Below are 24,717 nucleotides of genomic sequence, written 5' to 3' on the forward strand. Positions count from 1 at the left end.
GTCGGCAAACCACAGCACTTACAGTTATACCTGCACATTAAGCACTGGAAGGTATCCAGATGCAGTGCTGAATATCTGGATGTAATGTGATCTCCATAAGTTATCTGGGTGCTGACAATATTCAGCACTGAATTGTGGCATTATATTGGTAACTTCAAGATCTGTTTCTGGACTGTCCTGGAACTACCAAGATAGCACCAGGGTGGTCAGTGAAGACTTTCAGCAGCATTATTTAGCTAACACTACTTAAAATCTGGGGATGACCCTGGCAAGCAGCTCTTATCAGGGTAAGAGCCACTTCTACCCATCAGAGTCCTAGTTTTTTAAGAGTTGGAAATAGAGAGCAGTAAAATGTGACAGACACAAAAATAGATCCAACTGTTTGGGCACTACTGGTAGGATTAAAAAGAATTTGCAAATTCACTTTGATATGTTTCCTGTACACATTACAGTGTTAAAGAGAAAATTGAGTCAAACAAAATAAATACTCTACATGAAACAGAAAGCAGCATTGAATCCTTATAGATAAAATTTCCATGTGTGAAGGGAAGGAGTATACTAGTAGGGCTGTACTACTGTCTGCCAGGATAGAACGAATAGACAGATGAAGAAATATTTACAGAAATTAGGAAAGCTGGCAAATTGGGCAACAGTATAATAATGGGTGATTTCAGTTACTAACACTATAACGTTAATTCTATAATTATAAGCCCGGTATTCAAAGGTGTGTCTTGTAAGTTTCAATGAAGAGTTGGTGGAGAAAAAAGACTTCAGTATTCATGGAGATACCTCAATTTGAAGGAAACACCTTCCTGAGTAAAGAGGACTCCTCATTAATCATAAGTCTCAAAAAAACTCCACATTCAATTTTATGCTCATGAAACAGCTACATAACCACCTTTCAACAATACCTAAGGAACGAGACTCAATTTAATAGTGAATATGTATGAAAAGATGTTACTTATCTTGGATGATACAATGTTCTCCTTATCCAATGTCCTCTTCGCAATAATAAAACTCAAGTTACCCCAATATTGACTGGATAAATGTTACATCAGAGAGAACTGGGGAGGTAAAATTCCTAGACGTAATAAATGACTGCTTCTTGGAGCAACTGGTCCAGGAACTGACAAGAGGGGGAGCTATTTTAGATTGAGTCCTTAGTTGAATGCAGGGCACAGAAAGAGAGGTAACAGTGTTGGGTCTGCTGGGAAACAGTGATCATAATAACATAATCAAACTTGAGCTGCTATCTGGAGTGAAGTCACAAAGAAAATCTACTATAACAGCATTTAATTTTATATAAAAATATGCCCTATATTAAGAAGATATTTAATTGTACACAACCCAATCATAGGTGCTCCCAGGGGTGCAGCTGTGATGTACATGTATTCCCTCAAATTCTATAAATTGCGCCCAAAATTAGATGCACAGTTGGGCACAATTATAGAATAGAGCCAGTTGTTCAACATAATTAACTAATTTGCTCTACTTTTGATGATGAATACCAATAATTGGTGTTAACAAGCACTAATTGACACTAATGTTTTTTTGTAACAGACTTATGCTCCTGTTCTACATACAGTGCACCTAACTTCTGTTGCTGCAAATGCGAAGGGGGCATTAATGTGGGAGGGGGATGGGCATGTCAGGGACATTCTGACTAGTCTTGCATGCACTTTATAGAATAGTTGCACTTAGGCACCCAACTGCTACATTTAGGTGCCACCATTTACACCAACCATAGACATGGTGTAAGTGGTCATATTTTGTTTTTTATATCATTAGGTATTAGGTTTGCCTAAATGCTATTATAGAATTTGTGCTTATCATGTTAGCACCTAATTATTAATAGTTAAGGGATCTTTACTCAATTTGCACGTGCATCTTGGGCACGCACACAAATTTGACTGCGCAACTGGGCATCATATATAGAATCGAGGGAATAGTGCATACTTTTCTTAAAGAGTGTGCTCTAGTTGCATATAGTGCATAGTTCACACATATGTATTGGTTCACACATGTGCACAATATCAGGAAAGAATGTGCACGATGTGCAAATAGAGCACACTCTTTATAAACGGTGTGCTTCTTATATCTTAATGCCTGAGGTCAGCTCTGTTTTTAAATATATATTTTGGCATGTGTTAGTTTTGTATTAAGCAATCCTAGTACAAATCCTAATCCTTGTTTTTGCAGGCAAGTGAAGGTCGAACCACTATTGTAATAGCTCATCGCCTTTCCACCATTTGGACTGCAGATCTGATAGTGGCATTGAACAATGGCTCTGTGGTTGAAAAGGGAACACACGCTGAATTAATGAAGAAAAGAGGCCTATACTATTCACTTGCCACAGCACAGGTACATTGTGGCTTTGCTTAAAATATTTTTCATGTATTGCTGAGAATATCAACTTGCCTGCAACTTAGTTCTTTTTTGTCTTCTTCGTAGGTCTTTCTTTTGTCCTAGCAGAAGTGCTTGAGCATAGTTTCTATCTACCACTGATTCTATAAGTGACCTTACATAGGTCAGTTCAAATTACTAGCCTCCATCTCACTTGCCCTCTTAAAAACAAGACATTAGTCTTAATTTTGCTTTCCAGAACTACAAATGAAAATAAAGATATATTATGTCTCATGTTTGTATCTTTTTTGAACAACGTTTATGTCTTTTTTTATTATGATTATGATATAAAGAACTTATTGTTTTCCCACCCAAACCCACTTCTCCTCTCCCTTCATTCTCTATCTCAGTTGATAACACCCTCATCATCCCTGTCTCATCTGCCCGCAACCTCGGTGTCATCTTCGACTCCTCCCTCTCCTTCTCTGCGCATATCCAGCAGATAGCCAAGACCTGTCGCTTCTTCTTCTACAACATTAGCAAAATTCGCCCCTTCCTCTCCGAGCACACCACCCGTACTCTCATCCACTCTCTCATTACCTCTCGCCTTGACTACTGCAACCTACTCCTCACCGGCCTCCCACTTAGCCACCTATCCCCCCTTCAGTCCATCCAGAACTCTGCCGGACGTCTTATCTTCCACCTTGACCGATATACACATATCACCCCTCTCTTCAAGTCACTTCACTGGCTTCCGATCAGATACTGCATACAGTTCAAGCTTCTCCTACTAACCTACAAATGCACTCGATCTGCAGCCCTTTCTTACCTCTCTACCCTCATTTCCCCTTACGTCCCTACCCGTAACCTCTGCTCTCAAGACAAATCACTCCTTTCAGTACCCTTCTCCACCACTGCCAACTCTAGGCTCCGCCCTTTCTGCCTCGCTTCACCCCATGCTTGGAACAAACTCCCTGAGCACATACGCCAGGCCCCCTCCCTACCCATCTTCAAATCATTGCTCAAAGCCCAACTCTTCAATGTCGCCTTCGGCACCTAATCACAACACCTCTACTCCAGAAATTGAGACTACCCCAACTTGACATTTCGTCCTTTAGATTGTAAGCTCTTCTGAGCAGGGACCGTCCTTAGTTATTAATTTGTACAGCGCTGCGTAACCCTAGTAGCGCTCTAGAAATGTTAAGTAGTAGTAGTAAAGATGTGCATTTATTTTCAGATGAATGGTATTAGAATATTTTTGGTTTTTAAATGAATCAAAAGACTGAGAGGACAGATTGAACTGAATCCTCATTCATTCCATTCATTTTTGGCAATGACTTGGCAAGAGGGAGCAGAAATTGGAGTCACTTTGGGAGGGGGGAAAAGGCATTGCACCAATCATGTCAAAAAATTTTGGCAAGCAAACAAGCCTATCCCTGCCTCCTTCCTCTAAATCCCGTAGCTGATGTCAGGAACGCAGTAGAAAACTGAAAGAAAGAAACATTCAGAGTGAAAAGGTGGCTGTAAATAACTGCTTTGAAAATTTAGGGGTCCTTTTACTAAGCTGTGCTAGTAAATGGGCTTACCCCCAAATTCTATATATGGTGCCTTAAGTTTTACGCACTAATTTGGCCGCATGGCCAAATTGCGCATACAACTTAATTAACAAGCCAATCAGCACTGATAATTGGATACTAAGAAGCATTTAGCAGCACTAATTGGCTTTAATTAGAATTTACATATACAACTTTTTAGGCATATTCTATAACACGGTGAGCATAAATTTTAATGTGCACAGTCAAAAAAGGGGCGTGGCCATGGGTGTGTAATGGTCAGATCATGGGTATTTCAAAAAACTATGTGTGCTACTATAGAATACACTCGTTCTGTGCCTAACTTAGGCATAGGTATGCAAGCCTACTTTTAGGTGGCCTAAATGGATGTACCTAAATTTTAGGCCCAAGAATGGCATGTGAGCGTATTCTATAAAGTACGCCTAACTTTAGGTGTAGTTTATAGAATCACACTAACCGTGTGGTTTTACAGTACTGATTTTTAAGGTGCTATATAAAGAATTTCCACCTTAGCATGTACTAACATGGAACATTCCGGCGTGCTAAGCCCATTTCTAATGCAGCCTGTAAAATAGGTGTTTTTCCCTTCTATTGAATTTCTGGCCATGCAGTAATGCTAGCACTAGGGCATGGCCATTTAAAACAATTACCACAGCAGCACTTATCCTCCTCCTATTTAGGTGGCACTAAGGGCTTCCGCATTATGGATGCGCTAACCAGTTAGCACAGTGTTGTGTTGCAAGATGTTCAAATATTGGTTAAATCATCAATTAGAAATTTAGGAGTAAAGTTGGACTCCTACCTTTCTTTTCAAGAACAGGTTAGTACGGACATTCAAGCATGTTTTTATTATTTGAGATTGATTATGAGACTGAAGCCGATGTTCTGATGAGTTTAGACTTTGGTAATGCTCTTTATTTAGGAGTGCCTCAGCCTAGAATTCATGCCTTCCAAGTTATCCAAAAAGCAGCTGCTCATATCGTTTGTGAAATAGGGAGATTTGAATATGTTTCACCAGTGTTAAAACAATTACATCGGTTACCTGTAAAGCATAGGATACAATATAAGGTTTTGGTTTTGATGGTCCAGAGTTTATTTTGCCCTACTCCTGTGTATTTGAGAAGTGTTGTACATCTTTATAAAGCTAATAGGTCATTGAGATCAGGTGTGGAAAACAAGGTTGTTGTTCCAGACCTGAAACAGATATACTATTCTGATACAATTAAAAGTGCTTTTTCCATTGCAGGTCCATTGGTATGGAATACTTTCTATGGTCCTTTACGATTTTGTTCCTCCTTTTTGCAGTTTAAAAAAGCTTTTAAAAGACATCTTTTCCTGCAGGCTTTTATGGGGACATAATGTTTATTTTTTTTCCCCTGTGGTTATTTTAAAACTGATGAGGGACTGTTATAAACATTTGATGTATGTGATTAATTTATTATGTATCAACTACGTTATGTGTGTTTTCTTGTTGTAAGCTGCTTAGTTTATTAGGCGGGTTATAAGTTTTAAAAATAAATACATAGTGCACTCACGCCATTCTCCATCCCTAACATGCATTTCCAAAAGAAAAATAAGACAAAATAAATACTGCATACTTAGCACACAGAGATGGCAAAACCCTTGAGTATTGCATTCAGGCGACCTCACCTTGCGTTCAGTTCTGGTCGCCGTGTCTCAAAAAAGATATAGCGGAATTAGAAAAGGTTCATAGAAGAGACACCAAAATAATAAAGTGGATGGAACTCCTCTGGTATGAGGAAAGGTTAAGGACGTTGGGGCTCTTCAGCTTTGAAAACAGACGGATGAGGGGAGATATGATTGAGGTCTACAAAATCCTGAGTGGTGTAGAACAAGTAGAAGTAAATAAACTTTTTTACTCATTCCAAAAGTACAAAGACTAGGGGATACTCAAGGAAGTTACATGGAAAATACTTTAAAAACAAATAGGAGGAAATATTCCAGAAGAATTCCAGAGCTTAACGAATAGTTAAGCTCTGGAATTCTTTGCTGGAGGATGTGGTAACAGTGGTTAACATATCTGGGTTTAAAAAAGGTTTGGACAAGTTCCTGGAGGAAATGTCCTTAGTCTGCTATTGACACAGACATGGGGAAGCCACTGTTTGCCCTTGGATTGGTAGTGTGGAATGATGCCACTATTTGGGTTTCTGCCAGGTACTTTTGACCTGGCTTGGCCACTGTTGGAAAACAAGAACTGGGCTAGATAGACCATTGGTCTGACCCAGTATGGCTGTTCTTATATACTTTTAGCACGTCCTGTATTAGGCCATTTATGCTGTTAGGCATATATTAGTTCCTAACACCACTTAGTAAAAAGGCCCCTTACTTTGCTAATGTGCAAAATTAATGAAAATATAGAAATCATCCAAAGACCTATATAGAGATAGACGGGCATCTACTATGTAGGGACTCCAAGTCTGACAGTTTGAAAGCTAAGTAGCTTAATACAAGTTTTTAAGAATTGAAGTCTTTAAAATTTGGATCAATGATGAAATGGCATCGTGTGTATTTGAAAAAAATTACATGCACTCAGCTAGTCAAGCTTCTGAGGATCCACAACAAAATTTTTTAAATGTATTCCACTTACAGACCTGGGTGCCTTGGGCCAGACCATGACCTCTCTGTTTGTGATCTTTGTCTTAATATGCAGGCCAGGACACAGAGAGTGTGTGATTGGATCAACAGAAGAAGCTTTTTGGCTCTTCAAAGGCAGGACCATAGTCTTCAGCACTTGCAGCATCAACCTCTATGGCTGCTATGACACTGGTAACCATTGGGAGTGCAACGGCATTGAGTGGGACTCCACCTGCCTCGACACCGGGCGCTGTTATCAGGCCCCAGGACTGGTCAACATCAGACTTAAAACCAGGGAGATGCTCAGATTCTGAGGCATCCTTGTTGGCACCGGGGGATCGAGGCTCTATGCATCAGGGGAAGCCCAGGAAGCATAAACATTGGTCCTTCTTAATGCACATAGCATCAGGGCATCAGAATCTCTGATACCCAGGAAGCACTGGCATCGAGAGGAGCACTCCCTCTCCTTGGAAGAGGTGCCGGTGCATCAATTATAGAGCAGCCTGGTCCCCATCACCGGTTTGCTACCTCTCAAAGGCTGCCCTGGCTCCAATGCCTTTGCTGAGGCCTGCCTTCGATGATCTGTTCCAGTGCATGCTCCGAGAGGAGCTGGCACAGTTGCTGCAGGGAGCTTTCACTTTGATATTGAGGGTGTGGAACAGCTCCAAGCTCACTTTGAGGTCCACCAACGCCTGTACCCAGAACATCAACACAGACATCTCTCAGGGTGTCAGAGCTGAGACCTGAGCAGTCAGTACCCCCTCTAACATCGATGGAGGAAGCTTACCCAGAGTCTGAGAGAAGGGTTGAACCTCCATGCTTCTTGGAGCGTGGAGATTGTTCCACTAGATCAAGGCTGGTGCAGGCTCAGTCTCCTAATTCTCAAGAGGAAGAGGAGTATGACTGGATCCGCTCATGGGTGTCAGACGAGGATCCACATTACATATGGTATCCCTTCTGATCCCTTACCTCCTCGAGAGAGATGAATGGCTGCAGTCATCCCATTTAAGTTGGAGACAGAGGAGGAGCCCAGGGCAGAGATCTTATCTGTCTTGGGCTATAGGTCTCCTCCTAAGGAGATGGGATCTAGGAATCTCCCCTCTCAGTGCAGGTAGCACCCAAGAAGATGGATATGCAATATCATATCCAGAAGGCTCCCAGATTCGAGAAGGCCCAGTTGCCTCACAATTCTTTGGTAGTCATATCCACTCTCAAACAAGCTAAGAGCTCTTGGTCTCATACCTCAGCACCCCCGGGGTGGGAGGCCAGAACCTTAGATTCATTTGGGAGGAAAGCTTTTCAGGCCACGATGCTTGTTGCCCACAACAAGTCCTACCAGCTCTACACGAGCCTTTACTTGAAGTCTCTAGTTAATAGTTAATGAGGCGGATTCTCTCTCTGTGGAGCAGGCCACTGAGCTTTGTCAGTTGGCCAATAAGCAGATGGAGTATTGGTATTGTTTGGCCAGGGTTGCTTATAACACTTTTGATATTGTGTTCAGACTCTCTGGAATGGGTGTGGTGATGCACAGACTCTCATGGCTGCATGTCTCTGACCTGGAACAGACTGTCCAGGAGAGATTGGTGGACGTGCCCAGCTGAGGGGGACAACTTATTTGAAGAGAAAGTGGAAAAAGTTGCTAACCTCATTAAACACATTGATACAATCCATACTCTGTCTTAGCAACTTCTGTCTGCATCTACTTCAACAAGAAGATTTTCGACTGGGCAGAAGCGCAGGTCCCATTACTTTCAAAGGTGTAGGTACCAGCCTTCCGCTCGGTCTACTCAGGCGACTCAGGGACCCCGTCCCAGGCCTTGCAAGTCCCATTCCCAGAAATCCTAGCTGGCTCCGCAGTCAATGCAGGGCATGGGCTTTTCATTGGCTCCAGCAGAGCCTGGCAAAGAGTACATGTTCTGGATGACCTAACGGTTGGAGGGAGGCTCACTTTTATAACCACAGATGGCCCCTTATAACCTCCGACCAGTGGGTGCTTCAAATAGTCCATTGTGGGTACACTCTAAATTGGCATCAGTGACCTCCAAATTGCCCACCGAGAACGTCTTACTTCCGCTCTCAGCACAAGCAAGTACTTGTACAGGAAATCTATGCCTTTCTGCAGGCCTGAGTGGTTGAACCCATACCACCAGGGGAGGAGGGATAGGAATTCAATTCCAGGTACTTTCTTGAGATCAAGAAAACAGGGGGGGGGGGGGTGATTCTGAATCATTGTAGATATAAGGGCCCTGATCAAATTTCTGATGAATGAAAAGTTCAGGATGATTTCCCTGGGCACCCTATTTCCTCTCATTCAAGAAAATGATTGACTATGCTCTCTGGACTTAAAGGATGCCTATACCCACATTTCGATACTTTCCAGTCACAGGAGGTATCTCAGATTTAGACTGGGGAAATGCCACTTCATCACATTCTGCCATTGGGCCTAGCGTCTGGCCCCAGAGTGCCTGGTGGTAGTTGCAGCATATCTACGCAGACTGGGAGTGTATGTGTTTCCTTACCTGGACCATTAATTAGTCAAGAACACATCTCAGGTGGGAGCAATCAAGTCAATGTGGTTGACTATTCGGGTGCTAGAGTTACTGTGGTTTGTCATAAATTATCCCAAGTCCCATCTCCATGAACAGAACAGGGAGGCCCTGGGAGGAGAGAATCCACCCTGCATTGTAGGTCTCCCCTGCTCATATGTAAGTTACCAGAACCCAGCTAAGGTAGGCCAAGCTTTAACTTTAGCTTTACAAGAATTCTGGTTGTAAGGTATGGCTGGAGTCAGACCTGTGTTTGTGCAACCCTTCAAGTAGCTGTATGTACTGTGGGTTTGAGGCCAGTCAGCTACAGGCCTGTGTGGAGTTTGCCTCTGAAACTAAAGAGACATTATTCTTTATTTGTTGCATATTGCAGAACAAATGCAGAACCCTGTGAGGTAATGGGGTTCTGCATTTGTTTAATAAAGGGGTTTTGTTTCACTTTTTATCATTGTCTGGATATATTTTATGAAGACCACCAGCTCTAACCCCGCTCACACTATCACACTCAGTTTGTAGCTATCTAGATGATTCAGCTTGTGCTAAGCTTCTGTATGCCCCTGTTGCGAGCAGACTACATTACTGTAACTCAATCTATGCTGGACTCCATTCTGATGTCCTAAATCACTTACAGACAGCCCAAAACACATCCATTAAACTAGCAAAGGTCAACCATTTCGACTGTGTAACCTCCCTCTTTCATACCTATCAATGGCTACCAATTCCTTTTATTATACAACAGCAGATACTCACCCTGACCCAAAAGGCACAATGTACCAGTCTCCTGCCTTATCTTGCCTCTGCCATCTCACCCTATCTCCCAACCAGATCCCTTTGATTTCTAAACACCAGCTTTGCATCCCCTCTGTCTTTTGTTTCCTATTTGCCTCAACCAGACAGAAGGCTTTCTTCTGTGTCTCTCCATCTCTTTAGAACTCCCTACCCCCTCTCGCTTCATACTGAGCTGTTTTATCCTAGATTTAAGGCTACACCTTCCCTGGAATGGTGGTTGAAATGGGGCAATTGTCCCAGTGATTGGAGTAGGCAGTGACTTCTGATTCCCTTTAGATTTTCTCACTCTATCTTCTCTTTCCCTTCTTGTTTCACAATCTGCCTTTCCTGCGTTCCTTTCTATTTCATCCTATACCTAGTTTGTAAACAGCTCTGATTGCCAGTTAGAAGGGTGGTATATCAAGAAACCTAATACACATAAATAATACATGTACTGTCAATAGCTATTAGTAAAAGAAAGGTAGTGGGCCTCTTTCAAACAGTACTATGCTGCACCACTTGTAGAAATAATGCCTTTTCTAGCTAGGTTCAAGGAATAGAGGGTCCCTTTTACTAAAGGGTTGCTGTACAGTAACCTGGAACTACTGCTGGCCCAATGTGGCCACCGGCGGTAGTTCCACCTTGAGCACGTGCCATTTCTGGTGCAAGAGCAAACTGCCATAATTTCTAGCACGGCGGTAACCCAACAGTAATCAGGAAGTACCACGAACTGCCTAGTTACTGCTGTGTTACCACCACAATGAGTGGCAATAAGGGCTCCCGCCAGCATGGCCACACAGTAAGAATAATCTTACCGCATGGCTGTGTCTTTTAGGGGCTTTTACCTGCTGCGGTAAAAAGGGCCCTGGTGCGTAGCAAAAATGGCACCTGCCACTACTGCAGGGCCCTTTTTACCGCAGCTTGGTAAAAGGACCACGGAATTTGTAATGATATTGTGTTGCAGTACTGTTAGAATGTATGAAATAATTCTTGAGCAGCTATGCCATGATCTAAAGGTATGCTTATCTTGTGTTTAGTCTATAGCTGTGGAAAACAATAAGGAAGACTCAGTCATAACCCATGATCTGGATACACAGAAGGAAGAATATCCAATGAATGGTTTGTTTTCAAAGAAATTAAGTATAAAATATGTTACAGAAAAGGATGAGAAAGAAGAAAGCAAGAGTAAAGAAGTAAGCAGTACAAAAATGCCCTCCTAGATTTGCTCATGAATCATATTTTATCACAAAATGAGAGCACGCTGTAACTCATACCTACATCTTGCTATGTGAAGGACACAAGCTGATGAACTGGAAAAATAACCAAATATTCTAAGATATTCAGCCTTTCCCTATTTACTTCTGTGGCAAGGTAGATATTTGAGCCAGCTCAGGAGTCAGTTGCCTTTGACCTGCAGGTGCATTTTAACCCTCAGTGAATTCTGTAGGGTCGGTGGCCCACTTTCAATATATAAAATATCATTCAATAATAGAAGGAAATGTGAAGAGTATTTGTCAGTGGTGTTGTTAGTACTACTCTTATTAATGTGATACATGGCACATAACAGAAACAAAAAATTGGTATCACTGGAGAATTTGAGCTTCGTTCAGAAGCTTAGTAATTATCCAGGTACCTTTGTAAAATGTATCTTGAGCCAAGCAAAACTGTTTTCTGTAAGTCCTTGGTTGTCAACTCTGAAATTTCAAGGTTTTAAGAAATTTGTCTAGCCTTGGTGTAACACTGTCTAAGGCTCTTACAACAATAGAGATAGCCCAATATGGCTTGTTCCATAGTCTTATAATTTTTATTGTCAGGTGTCAATACTTTATTAATTTTTTCCATTTTTTTTTGTCTTTAATTCTTATGTCTCCTGGTGCCATAACATCGATGAAAATCATAGTATTGTTTTCAATTCCATGATATCGGATGTGTTGTGTTCCAAATGTTGTTCCGTTCTTATGATGATGATGATTACAATTATAATTATTATTTTCTAAGGTTTCCTTCTTTAGGCTTCTAAAATTGAACAAATCGGAGTGGCCATCCATAACATTAGGGACACTGGCAGCATTCATTAATGGTGGATCACACCCTGCTTTTTGCATCATATTTGCAAAAATTATAACGGTAAGTTCGACAATTCATTCTCATTTTAGCCATCAGATAAATACTATAAAGGAAATCACAGATACTAGCTAAAAGTTGATTAGTGTTGAAAGAATTTCACCACAAGTAAAGAATAGTGGATGCTGTTATAAGAACTCATGATAAATACAATCCTAGTAGGCAACTCCTGTGGGAGCCGGCAGAGTGCTGAGTTAACCAGGAACTTTTCTTATTAGTCTGCTTCACAAATACCCAACATACTGTAACAGTGCTTTGTGTGACTGGGAAGGTTTGAATTAGGATGTATAGAAAGTTTTCTGTTCTCGGCTATTACTAGAAAATATGCCATAGCCATACATGGTAGCACTACTTGTAATCCAGGTTACAAGTACATTTTATGCTGTTTATCCTAGAAATAAGCAGTGGATTTTCTCCCAAGTTCATTTTAATAGTGGTTTATGGACTTTTCTTTTAGGAAGCTATCCAAACCTTTTTTAAACCTCACTAAGCTAACTGCTTTTACCACATTCTCTGGCAACAAATTCTAGAGGTTAATTACAAGTTTGAAGAAAAAGTTTCTCTGGTTTGATTTAAATTTACTACTTTGTAGGTTCATAGTGTGCCCCTTAGTCCTAGTATTTTTGGAAAGAGTAAATAAACAATTCACGTCTACCCGTTCCACTCTGCTCATTATTTTATAGACCTCTATGATATCTCCCCTCAGCTATCGTTTCTCCAAGCTGAAGAGCTCTAGCCACTTTAGCCTTTCCTCATATCATTTTTGTCGCCCTTCTCTGTATCTTTTATAATACCACTATATCGTTTTTGAGATGCGGTGACCAGAATTGCAAGCAGTATTCGAGGTGTGGTTGCACCATGGAGCAATACAAAGGCATTATAATGTCCTCATTTTTGTTTTCCATTCCTTTCCTAATAATACTTAAGATTCTATTTGCTTTTTTAGTTGTTGCCGCACACTGAGCAGAGGGTTTTCAATATATCATCAACGATGACATGTAGATCCTTTTCCTACTTGGTGACTCCTAATGTGGAAACTTGCATCACGTAGCTATAGTTAGGGTTCATATTTCCCACATGTATCACTTTGCACTTACTCCACTAAACATCGTCTGCCATTTTGATGCCCAATCTCCCAGTCTCGTAAGATCATCTTGCGATTTAACAACTTTGAATAACTTTGTGTCGTCAGCAAATTTAATTACCTCACTAGTTACTTCCATCTCTAGATCATTATTAAATATGTTAAAAAGCAGCGGTCCCAGCACAGACCCCTGGGGAACCCCACTATCTACCCTTCTCCATTGAGAATACTGACTGTTTAATCCTTCTTTCTGTTTTCTATCTTTTAACCAGCTTTTAATCCACAATAGAGCACTACCTCCTATCCCATGACTCTCCAATTTCTTCTGGAGTCTTTCATGAGGTACTTTGTCAAATGCCTTTTGAAAATTCACATGCATAATATCAACTGGCTCACCTTTATCCACATGTTTCTTCACCCCTTCAAAGAAACATAGTAAATTGGTGAGGCAAGATTTCGCTTCACTAAATCCATGTTGGCTTTGTCTCATTAATCCATGCTTCTGAATGTGCTCTGTAATTTTGTTCTTTATAATAGTCTTTATCATTGTGCCTGTCACCAACATCAGGCTCACTGGTCTGTAATTTCCCGGATCACCTCTGGAACCTTTTTAAAAAATCTGCGTTACATTGGCCACCCTCCAACCTTCTGGTACCATGCTTGACTTTAAAGATAAATTACATATTACTAACAATAGTCATGCAAGTTCATTTTTCAATTCTATCAGTATTCTGAGATGAATACCATCCAGTCCAGATGATTTGTTACTCTTCAATTTGTCAAATTGTGCCTTTCATTCAGTTTCTCTGACTCATCAGCTTTGAATGCCATTTCTGACACTGGTATCTCTTCCTTGGTGCTATGGCTTTGTCTTCCATGAGTGCTCCCTTTTACCCCTCAGTCATCTAGAAGTTCAACCGATTCTTTTGCCGGCTTCTTGCTTTTAATATACCTAAAACAAGCTTTAACTATGTGTTTTTGCCTGCAACAGAACAAGAAGAGTAAAGGCTGACCACAGATTAAACCAACTCGGGAGATGGTGCTGTGAAAATGCTTTATTGGTTATTCAAGAGACCCGACACTGTCTGTGTTTCGACACACAAAGGCGTCTGCCTCAGGGGTCAGAAATATGATTCTAAAAAACATATAAATATATTAAACATATATAAAAGTCATATAAAATCCATTACATTAAAAGACGTTTTATGGTAAGACCGAAGCACATACATCTTAAAAAGGCTGAGACACATACATTTTAAATAAGACCAAATGTTAAAATCAATTGAACAAAAATTTGAAATAAAAAAAGGAAGTTTTTGCATCAAAAGCAGACATATGGGCAAAAAAATGGATATATATATATATACTATAATATATATGTATCAAAGCAAAAAAATACATATATAGTGAACTACTTTATATCTATGCCGAGTAAAAAATGTATATGAATGGACAAGTGTACAGAAAAAACCATCAACAGCTGTCTTACATGTGTAAATATGATAACTTACCACAGAGTACACATGCTATATAAATAGATACCAAAGATACACTCTGTACAATTCAAGTTTCCATGTTTCAGTAACACCCATGCCCCTCCCATGTGATCCACACATTAGAATTTATGAAGAATTTATTATAGAATATGCTTAGAAATTTGCACACAGAAATTCTAATTAGTGCCAATTAGTGCCAATATTTTCTTAATAGTGGCCAATTTTTGGCCCTTATTACCTTGTTAAACAATTAAGGACCCTGTTTACTAAGGTGCACTAGCGTTTTTTGCATGCGCTAAAATTAGTACTCACTAAATGCGACAATCGCCCATATGTTTCTATGGGTGACTTTTGCATTTAGCGTGCACTAGTAATGCTAGCACACCCTTAGTGCTGCTTAGTAAACAGGGCCCTAAGTTGTGTGCGCAACCTTAGTCCCTCTTTATAGAATCCAGGGATCTATGTCAAGTTCTTTAAAAATAATACTAGGGGCAAGTGTAAACTGTTGTTTGTATGTATTTTTTAGTGTTTTTCTACTTTCACCCTGCTTAAATTAACCTTTATCATATCAAGGTCATTTTCAGAGAGTAAGTGTCAGGATAATGCGCCTAAAGTTGGGCTCTAATTAGGTGCCCAACATTTGATGCAGAAATGTGTTCTAACGGATGTAAGGCATCAAAATGGCAGATCTGCATGAAAATACACTTACATGCCCAATTATAGGATAGCACCTATGTCTTCGCACTTAAATGCAAAAGGGGGCATGGCAATGGAAGAGGCATGGGCAGGTCAGGGGCGTTTGGAAGCAGGATTTGAACTCTGGCTTCCCTGGTTCTCATCTGCTATACTAACCATCAAATGAAATGAGACTGAAGGACCTAAGGGCCCTGTTTACAAAGGCGCGCTAGCGTTTTTATTGTTTACTAACCGTGTAGATGCTCATAATATTCCTATAGGCATCTACATGGTTAGCACGTGATAATTTTTAGTGCACACTAAAAATACTAGCGCACCTTTGTAAACAGGCTCCTAAATATGTACACCCTAGAGAAGAGGAGATACATGGAGGATATGATAGAGAGATTCAAGTACCATAATGGTATGTAAGTCATGCATGAGAAACAAACCTTTTTCAAAGGACAGAATTCTCTAGAGCCAGACGGGGACAATATCTAGTAATATTTTTCATAGAAAGAGAGGAGGAATAACTTTCCAATGGAGGCACTGGAGACAGATACAGTAACTGACGTCAAGAAAGAATGGAATGACCAGAAAGGATTCTAGATGCAAAAAAAAGTGAAGGGAGTACCTGAGAACAATTTGCATCTATGACTATGAACCAGGAATAAACTAAGATCGAAGTATTGGGAGGACTGAGAAAAGTAAATTGGAGTCCATGCCCTCATGGTTCTCTTAGGAGTAGAGGAGTAGTCTAGTGGTTAGTGCAACAGACTTTGATCCTGGGGAACTGGGTTCAATTTCCACTGCAGCTCCTTGTGACTCTGGGCAAGTCACTTAACCCTCCGTTGCCCCAGGTACAAATAAGTACCTGTATATACTATGTAAACTGCTTAACCACAAAAAGGCAGCATATCACTTCTCATTCCCTTTCCCTTATCTGACATAGTTTTCTTTGATTCTCGTTATATGTGTAGACAAACACTAACACCAATATTTTATTTTTAAATTCTCTTTTCATAGATTTTTGCCAGTGAGGATAAAGAGTGGATAAGACAACAGAGTAACATATTCTCCATCATATTTGTGGTTATTGGTATTGTTTGCTTTATTACATTTTTCATGCAGGTAATCTCTTCCATAATACAATTATTTCCTAGTACTTCTATATCAGTTTCAATTTAAACATAGGAAACTTTCATTACAGGGAATCTAAAAACAAAATGGGCTTATTTTATGTCTATTTTATACAGGCACAAATAGAAAATAAAATCCAAATAACAGATGAAAAAACAGACCAACACGTTCCATTAACACTTGCATCATAATATATTTATTAAAGAAAATGTTTTCAATCACATTTAGGGGGTTGTTTACTAAAGCTTAGCTCCAGTTATCTGCAGCAGGTCCCATAGGAATAAAATGGGCCCTGTTGCAGATAACTCAAACTAAGCTTTAGTAAACGGGGGGGGGGGGGGGGTTAATCACTTACTCCCCAAAGTACAGTATGTGCATATAAAATTATTTATACAGGACTTCATATCAGATGCATAAAGTTCAGTTTAGCTTCATCGCATTAGAAAAGCCTTCTGTATTTATAATCATTAGTCCCAAAGTACCAGAACAGTTCTTGCATCAATAATCAATCTTCAATATACCCAAAATAACTTGAAAAAGTGAAATACTTTAACAGAAGCCAATGACACAACTTAAATAACCTGCTATACTCTATGGGGGTAGATATTCAGCTGGAGGCGGTGGACGACATTTCTTTGGTTGTCACCAGTTATTCAATGCCGGGCCATGTCCAGACACCAGCATTGAATATCCAGTTATGTGCGGATGACAATCCATTATGCGGTTTAAGTGTAATATTTAGCATATAATAGCCTAAGTAAAACCAGACAAAGATAAGGCTGAGTTTTATGTGGTCTGATTTATCCAGTTAACTTGGGGGTCTTTTTACAAAGGTGCGCTGAAAAATGGCCTGCGGTAATGTAGGCGCAGGTTTTGGCCACTTGCGGGATCATTTTTCAGTTCACCTGTAAAACATGCCTTTTTTTAGGGCCGGAAATGGACGTGCAGCAAAATGAAAATTGTCATGCATCCATTTTGGGTCTGAGACCTTACCGCAAGCCATTGACTTAGTGGCAAAGTCTCACGCATTAACCGGGTGGTAAAGGTCAACGTGCGTCAAAATGCCGATTACCGCCCATGCGAGAAAATTAAAATATTTTCTCACACACGTTTCAGATGCGCATCAAAAATGAAATTTCCACCTGGGCCACACGGTAGCTGGGCGGTAACTCAGAATCAATGCACGTTGAGCACGCGTAAGTGCTTACGCGGCTTAATAAAAGGACTCCCTAGGTGGTTAAGTGCTGAATATCGGCATTTAAATGCATAAATGCCAACTCCATCCCCAGACCACCCATAATATTGCTGGCTATGGCTTTAGTAGTTAGTAATGATATTCAGCAGCACTAACCATTTAAGTGCCACTGAGTAACAGTGGATAGCTTTGCACAAGTCTCTTCTGCCCAGTTAAATCACTTTGAATATCAACCCCCATATCAGCAAGTAGTAAAAGTACTCACTATGGGTGTTGCACATTTTAGAGTTCTGAAGGTAGCTGACCTTTAGGTCCCTAAAATTTAACATGCTGGGAAGTGAATGCTAGCCTAGGAGGAATGATTGTGGAAAACAAACATTGTTACTGGGGGAGGGGTGGGATATAGGTAAAGAGAGAAGGAGGACTAGAAGTGCAGAGAAGCAAAAGAAAGAGGGTGGCAATACAGAAAATAGAGCATGAAGGTTATGGCATCATTGGAGAAGTAGGGGCAGGACAAAAATGATGTGGTGGGGTGGTGAGAAAGAGGAGGGATGATCAGTGACAAAAGTGGGGTGGGGTGGAGTTGATATCATGATTTTGAAAGTGGTGAGAAGGGGTCAGCTGCATTCTCATGATAGGGGTGGTAATAGCTGTGTGAGGAAGGGGATGAGGTCAATCGTGTATCTGTTCTCTTAGGCTTCTGTGGCTGGCATCATGATTGTTGCAGTTGCCCAGGTCTTGCCACATCTGGGTAAGTGGAACTGATGTTTCAACCATCATGCTGTGACTTTCTTGAAGAAAGCCACAGCAAGATGACTGAAACATGGGTTCTGCTTACTCAGATGTGGCAAGACCCAGACAATTGCAATAATCAATAGTGTATCCATGGGCTGGAAGGGAGGTAGGGGATGGTTGATGTACAACATCAATGCAGGGGTCATGGAAGAGAAATTCAATGTGAGGGCAAGAGTGTAAGAAGAAAGAAAGTTCAGTATGAGAGCTTGCTGAGTTAAGAGGAAGGAGGATCAATGACATTATGCATGGAGATCAGAAGGGGTGAACAAAATGAGTCCAGATGGAGAGGGAAGGGTTTTAGCTGATGTGTCAGTGAAAGGAAAGAGAATGGACAGCATGTCAATGTGGCAGAGTAAGGGGAAAGCAACAGAAGTTAGGATAGAAGAAAGTAAGTGGCATTAGGGCAGGAGGTACCATGAGGGGTCATAGGACAGAGAAGGGGAAAGTACAGGGGAAAAGAGACTAGTTGTGTGCAGGTGATTGGGGTGGGGGGGGGGAGGGAGGTTTCACAGCATATCAATATGAGAGTTGGTTGAAGGAAGGAAGGAAGGAAGGAAGGAAGGAAGGTGAATGATATGAGTATGGGTGGAGGGAAATGGCATCAGGACACAGAGTGGGACAAGGTGGAGTGTGTGTGGGTTGAGCGTGGACAGTAAGGCACAGTCAATGCAAGAGAGGAGTTGAAGGGAGTGCAAGAGTGCTGAGTACCTTGTTAATAAGGGACTATAGGTAGTAAGGAAAAAGAGCAGGCAATCTTCCAGTGAAGGATTTGGAGGGAGAAGAGAATGGTAGGACTGAAGTTCATGAAGTGTGAGTAATATTGCAGTGTGGGGATTGGTTGGAGGCTGGACAGCTGAGTGGCGGCTGGCGCTTTAATTGGGGGAGTGTGTAGAGCTTCAGTGAGGCAAGAGAATGGAGGATATGTGGATGAAGCAGAGACATGCCTTTCTTCCATTCAACTTCCAGCTGTTCTTTTCTATTCTTGCTGGCTGATATATGTAGAAGTGCACATATGCTTAGCGCTTTGTAGTCACAAATTGATTTACACAGGCAGTGTTGTAGAAAGGCTGAAGGCACTGCTTTCAGAACTCTAAAAAAATGATAGTTCACAAAATTATCCATAATTTTTTTTAAAAATGCTTTTTATGCATTTCTTTTCTGGGTAGTTGTAGATACGTACCCTGATAGACATTCATATTATTAAATTAGCCATTTCCTTGATGCATTAATAGGTGGTATTTTTTGCACAGAGATTACAGCATACTTTGCTGTTAATTGTTTAATATGGGCTTCTTTGTACTGCATAATGTGGCTAATGTAGTAAGCTGCACTACTGTAACTTTTGGCACAACAGTGTATGCCTGATTTTCCCATGCTGATCTTAGACCTCGTATAATATAAGGCTTATTACAGTACTATCCCTAGCAGGCTGCAACGTTACTTAATTTCGGAACCGGAAATGCAACGAGCTCCATAGACCTTCTGTGACAAATAAATAAATTAGTAAAAATTTAACTAAAAATGATAGAAATAAACTGCTAGAGTGACTATTCTGAAAATAAATGTCAAATGCAGTATTAAGATCACCAAATCTCTAGTTAATGACATTTTCTGTGTATACTTCCCATGGTCTCTAGCGGGCTGCATTCAGCCTGTAGGTCACAGGTTGCCCCTCATTATCCAGAAGCTCCTAAGTACAAGAGCAATGGCCACTTGCTCCTGCTGTCATGGCTGTGGCTTCACAATGGCTACCACAACCTCTAGTAGCAGCCTTGCACTACTAGTAAGTATGACATGACTGCCACTAGAGGTCATGGTGGCCGTTTTGAAGTTGGAGCTGCGACAGACAGGGGCAAGTGTGCATCCCTCCTGCCCTTAGGACACCCTAGACTACCAGGGCTATCAAAGTTGATCACAAGGGGGCCCACAGAAGTGGAGGGTGGAGACCTAGTTGAAGGCTCTTCTTGTCTTAGGGAGGAGGGATCAGTATTGGGGGGAGAGAGGGGGCACCAAAAGTTATCCAGGCACTGGCCTATATTCAGTGCCAGTGCTCAGATAGCGGACTGGGCCAAGTTAGTACTGCTTCTTATGCGGTCCTATATGCCCAGTTATCTATGTGCACACCAGAACTGAATATCACTGGCACCCACATAACTACTGACTCCTCCTCAGCTCCATCCCCATAACACTCTTCTCGTACCCTATTTGGCCAGTTAGTGCCAACACTGAGCAGCACCGTCCACTGAATATTGTTGGGCAGCCCACTAAACACAATTTAATGGGTAGGAGCCTCTGGCCCGCTTAAATTATTTTGAATATCAACCCCTTAGTAGTCAAAAGGAATGTTGATATAATATTTGTCCTGTCCTCTTTTTTAAATCTATTTACAGGGATTCCTGTATGGACGATCAGGAGAAGCTCTGACTATGAAGCTGAGGCACATGGCATTCAAAGCTATGCTGCGTCAGGTCAGTGCAAAATCTCTATTTTATGAATGGGCTTTATGTGTTTCTGAAATGTTTTTGCCTAAATTACAATATTGTGCTCCACAAATGTTATAGCTTTGCATTTTGGCCAACCTGTAGAAAGACAAATTGTATCAGTACAGCCTCCATGTAATTATGTCCATGTTTGCTTATTTTATTTATTTATTTAGATTTTGCTCACACCTTTTTCAGTAGTAGCTCAGGGTGAGTTACATTCAGGTACTCTGGATATTTTTTTGCTGTTTAATAAGCTGTATACCAATTTAAGTGGTATTCTTTGAAAAATTAAGTAAGAACTAAATAAATAGGCTTGTCACCCTTTTTAAATATTATGTTTGCCCCTTAGAACTGGCAAAGTGCTACAAGGAACTCGAAGATGGGCTGTTCCATGATTTTTCAATGGGAAAATACATCCTGATGATAAAATATTTAATGTTAACACCTTAGTGACTTTACTTCAGATATCAGCTCAAATTTGATCATGTTACGATAACTGTTTCCCAATAGATCCAACACCGTTACCTCTCGTACTATGACCCACATTCCACTAAGGATTAGGTCCAAAATAGCTCGCCCTCTCATTCGTTCCTGGACCAGTTGCTCCAAGAAGCAGTCATTTATTACATCTAGAAATTTTACCTTCCTAGCACTCCCTGATGCAGCATAGGTCCTATTTTATGCAATGAGACCTAGTTATTAATAACTTGGGTTAACAGTAAATTAACCCATCTTAATGGTAGCCCACATTAGTACAAGGGCATTTTCTAATACTTGCACTAACATATATATATCCCAAGCATTATCATTATTATCCACTAGTATGTAAGACTCTGAGAGCATCTTTGTATGAGGCCGTGTGATGACCAAAGTGTGGGGACTTGACCTTTTCTGATGCTGCTGCTGCTGATTATGCTGATTTCAGCAGAAAAAAATTTGCATTATTTAAAATTATATGCTGTAATGAAACTGATATTTAGTATTTCAAGTGTGGTTCAGTCTAGAAAGCCATGGAAAGTGGATTTAATTAGGCACTTTCAGATATGCAGGGTCTCTGAACCTTTATTAATGTGAAATGTATCATTTTTGTATGATTCACTGTGTGCTTTCTTTTGGAATTTTTTCTAAGTTCTTGTTTTGAGTAAATTGAGTCTCTCTCTCTCTCTCTCTCTCTCTCTCTCTCTCTCTCTCTCTAGGAAATATCATGGTTTGATGATAACCAAAATAACACTGGAGCTTTGACAACAAGATTAGCCACAGATGCATCACAAGTTCAGACAGTAGGTCACTTTTTCCATATCCAATTACTGACTGTGAGAGAGGTTAATGCTATTGTTTTCCATTTCTGAACATTTCGTGATGTATGGTGGTGTGGGATTAGGCAGATCCAGTGGGGAAGGACTTCTTGAAAAGATGTGTTTTCAGGTTTTTTCTGAATTGTAGGTAGTTTTCTGTGAGTTTCAAGTCTTTGGGTAGTGAGTTCCAAAGTTGTGTGCCTATAAATGAGAGACTTGCGGCATGTGATGATTTGTATTTTATACCTTTGCAATTGGGGTAGTGAAGGGTTAGGTAAGATCTTGTTGTTCTCGTCACGTTTCTTATGGATAGATCAATAAGCTCCATCTTGTAATCTGGTGCGAGTCCATAGATGATTCTGTGGACTATTGTGCATATTTTGAAGGTTATGCGAGTGTTAATAGGAAGCCAATGTAAGCTTCTTAGAAGGGGTTTCATGCTTTTGAAATGTGTTTTTCCAAAGATGAGTCTGGCATCCGTATTTTGTGCTGTCCGTAATTTTCTTATGATTTGATCTTTGCAGCCTGCATAAATACTGTTACAGTAGTCTACATGGGTTAGCACCATGATTTGGAACAACTTGCAGAATGCATCCCTGGGGAAGTAAGGTTTTATATGTTTGAGCTTCCACATAGGGTGGAACATTTTCTTGGTCATGATCTTAGCTTGATTTTCTAGCGTTAGGTTGCGGTCAGTTATTATGCCTAAGAGTTTCCAGTGGTTTGAGATTAGGAGGGATGAACCCTGTGCGCTAATTGTCGAGGGGGGAACATTATTGTATTGGGACAAGAGATTGAGACATTGGGTTTTATCTCTATTGAGTTTTAACTTGAATGCCAATGCTCAGGATTCCATGATGGTATTGCTGTTTATTATTTCCTTGGTGATTTGTGTGGGGTTCTATTTGAAGGGAATATAGATAGTGATGTCATCTATGTAGAGAAATGTGTATAGATTTTAGAGACGCCCACACCCCGCCCGTGGTCATTCCCCCTTTTCAACTATGTGACTTAGAATTTACGCGCACCACATTACAGAATGCGCTGAGTGAGTTCTGAGCATAAATCTTAACTAATGCCAATTAGTGCTGATAATTGCTTTCTAGCATCAAATTGACAGTGCTAATTAGCTAGTTAACCATTTAAGTTACATGCAACGCTATAGAATATGCTTCAATTTTCTGGCAGATATATAGAGGGCACCTATGTGGAGCCTGTTTTATAAAGGAGGTGCCTAACTGGGTACATACACCTGTATGTCACTAGGCATGATAGAGCTGGTGTAAATGCTGGCACCTAGATTCCAGAAATCTATAAGCTACACGAGACTTACTTTATAAAAAAATAAACGGCCTAAAAATCTTAGGGTCAATATACAGCCAGTGGCACTCAGCGATTTCCTGACTGCTGCCAGTGTTATGCATGGAAATTCAATGCTGAGCCATATCCGGGTTCTGGCATTGAATTTCTGGGTTTACAGAACCAGCTACACCATAGCCAGTTAAGTGAGATATTCAGCACTTAACCAGCTATGGGTTATTCATAGATAGGACTGACTTTTATGTGGTCTTATTTATGCAGTGACCTTGGCTGTTTAAGTACTGAAAATTGTCTCTTAACTGGCTAAGGGCCAACTCCACCCAAGGAACACCCCCCCCCCCCCAAATAGCTGATTTTGGGGGTAGGCGCTAAGGGGGCCCTTTTACTAAGCCATGTAAGCCACAACATGCTTCAGTTCTGAGTTACCGCCCAGCTACCGCGTGGCCCAAGTGGTAATTTAATTTTTGACATGCGTCCACTACGTGTGTCAGAAAATATTTTTATTTTCTGGTGCGCGGGCGGTAATTGGCATTTGAAAGCGTGAGACCTTACCGCTAAGTCAATGGCTGGCGGTAAGGTCTCAGACACAACATGAACGTGCACCAATTTTCATTTTGCTGCATGTCCATTTTCGGTCCCCCCAAAAAAGGCATTTTTTACAGGTGCGCTGAAAAATGATTCTGTGCACAGCCAAAACACACACCTACACTACCGCAGGCCACTTTTCAGCGCACCTTAGTAAAAGGACCCCTAAGTTATTCTCAGTGGTTAAGTGCTGCTGAAAATAGCTATCCTTGGTTGAACAAAATAGTCCAAACAAGGTTTCTAAAAAAAATACACCTTTGTGTATGTATGATGTAGAATTATTGGAACAAATCACACTTTCCTAGCACTCCTGAGTAGAAAAGTCCTGCAAAACCCCTGTTAAATCGCCATCCCCTAAATGTTCCAGGCTTCTAGCCTATATGCCACTCACCATGGGACCATTGCAAAATTGAAAAAGCATGTGTACTTTACAGAACCTCCCAAACTCTGCCCCCTTCAAAACTGTTTGCGCTGCAGAAATACATGTGTATGTAGCAGATTTTAGAAAACATTACTTATATGTATAGGGCATTTATACATGTACAGGAAATCCTGCTGTTTAGCCATGGAAATAACACACAAGCATTCTAAAATTAACTCCAAGGGTAAACAGCAGGTGAATGTCATTGCTATCCTATTATTTTTTAACCACATCCCTCTCTTTCATCCGTATAACTTTTGATTGCAATCAAGCTGTCT

The 24,717-nt window shown here is 40.7% G+C and overlaps 1 protein-coding gene across 2 annotated transcripts in view; it reads left to right on the forward strand.

Annotated features, from left to right (window-relative positions):
* The window catches only part of LOC115469219 (ATP-binding cassette sub-family B member 5-like), a 133,791-nt gene that overhangs the window by 61,324 nt on the left and 47,750 nt on the right, over window positions 1–24,717 (forward strand). For both annotated transcript variants that reach the window (XM_030201661.1, XM_030201651.1), the window contains exons 15-20: window positions 2,200–2,361; window positions 10,864–11,019; window positions 11,825–11,953; window positions 16,232–16,336; window positions 20,726–20,803; window positions 22,015–22,098. In XM_030201661.1, the coding sequence (XP_030057521.1) occupies window positions 2,200–2,361; window positions 10,864–11,019; window positions 11,825–11,953; window positions 16,232–16,336; window positions 20,726–20,803; window positions 22,015–22,098 (714 nt within the window). The remainder of the gene's footprint in view (window positions 1–2,199; window positions 2,362–10,863; window positions 11,020–11,824; window positions 11,954–16,231; window positions 16,337–20,725; window positions 20,804–22,014; window positions 22,099–24,717) is intronic.

The sequence above is a fragment of the Microcaecilia unicolor genome, chromosome 1 (genome assembly GCF_901765095.1).
Source record: "Microcaecilia unicolor chromosome 1, aMicUni1.1, whole genome shotgun sequence".
In the NCBI taxonomy this organism is placed as follows: Eukaryota; Metazoa; Chordata; class Amphibia; order Gymnophiona; family Siphonopidae; genus Microcaecilia; species Microcaecilia unicolor.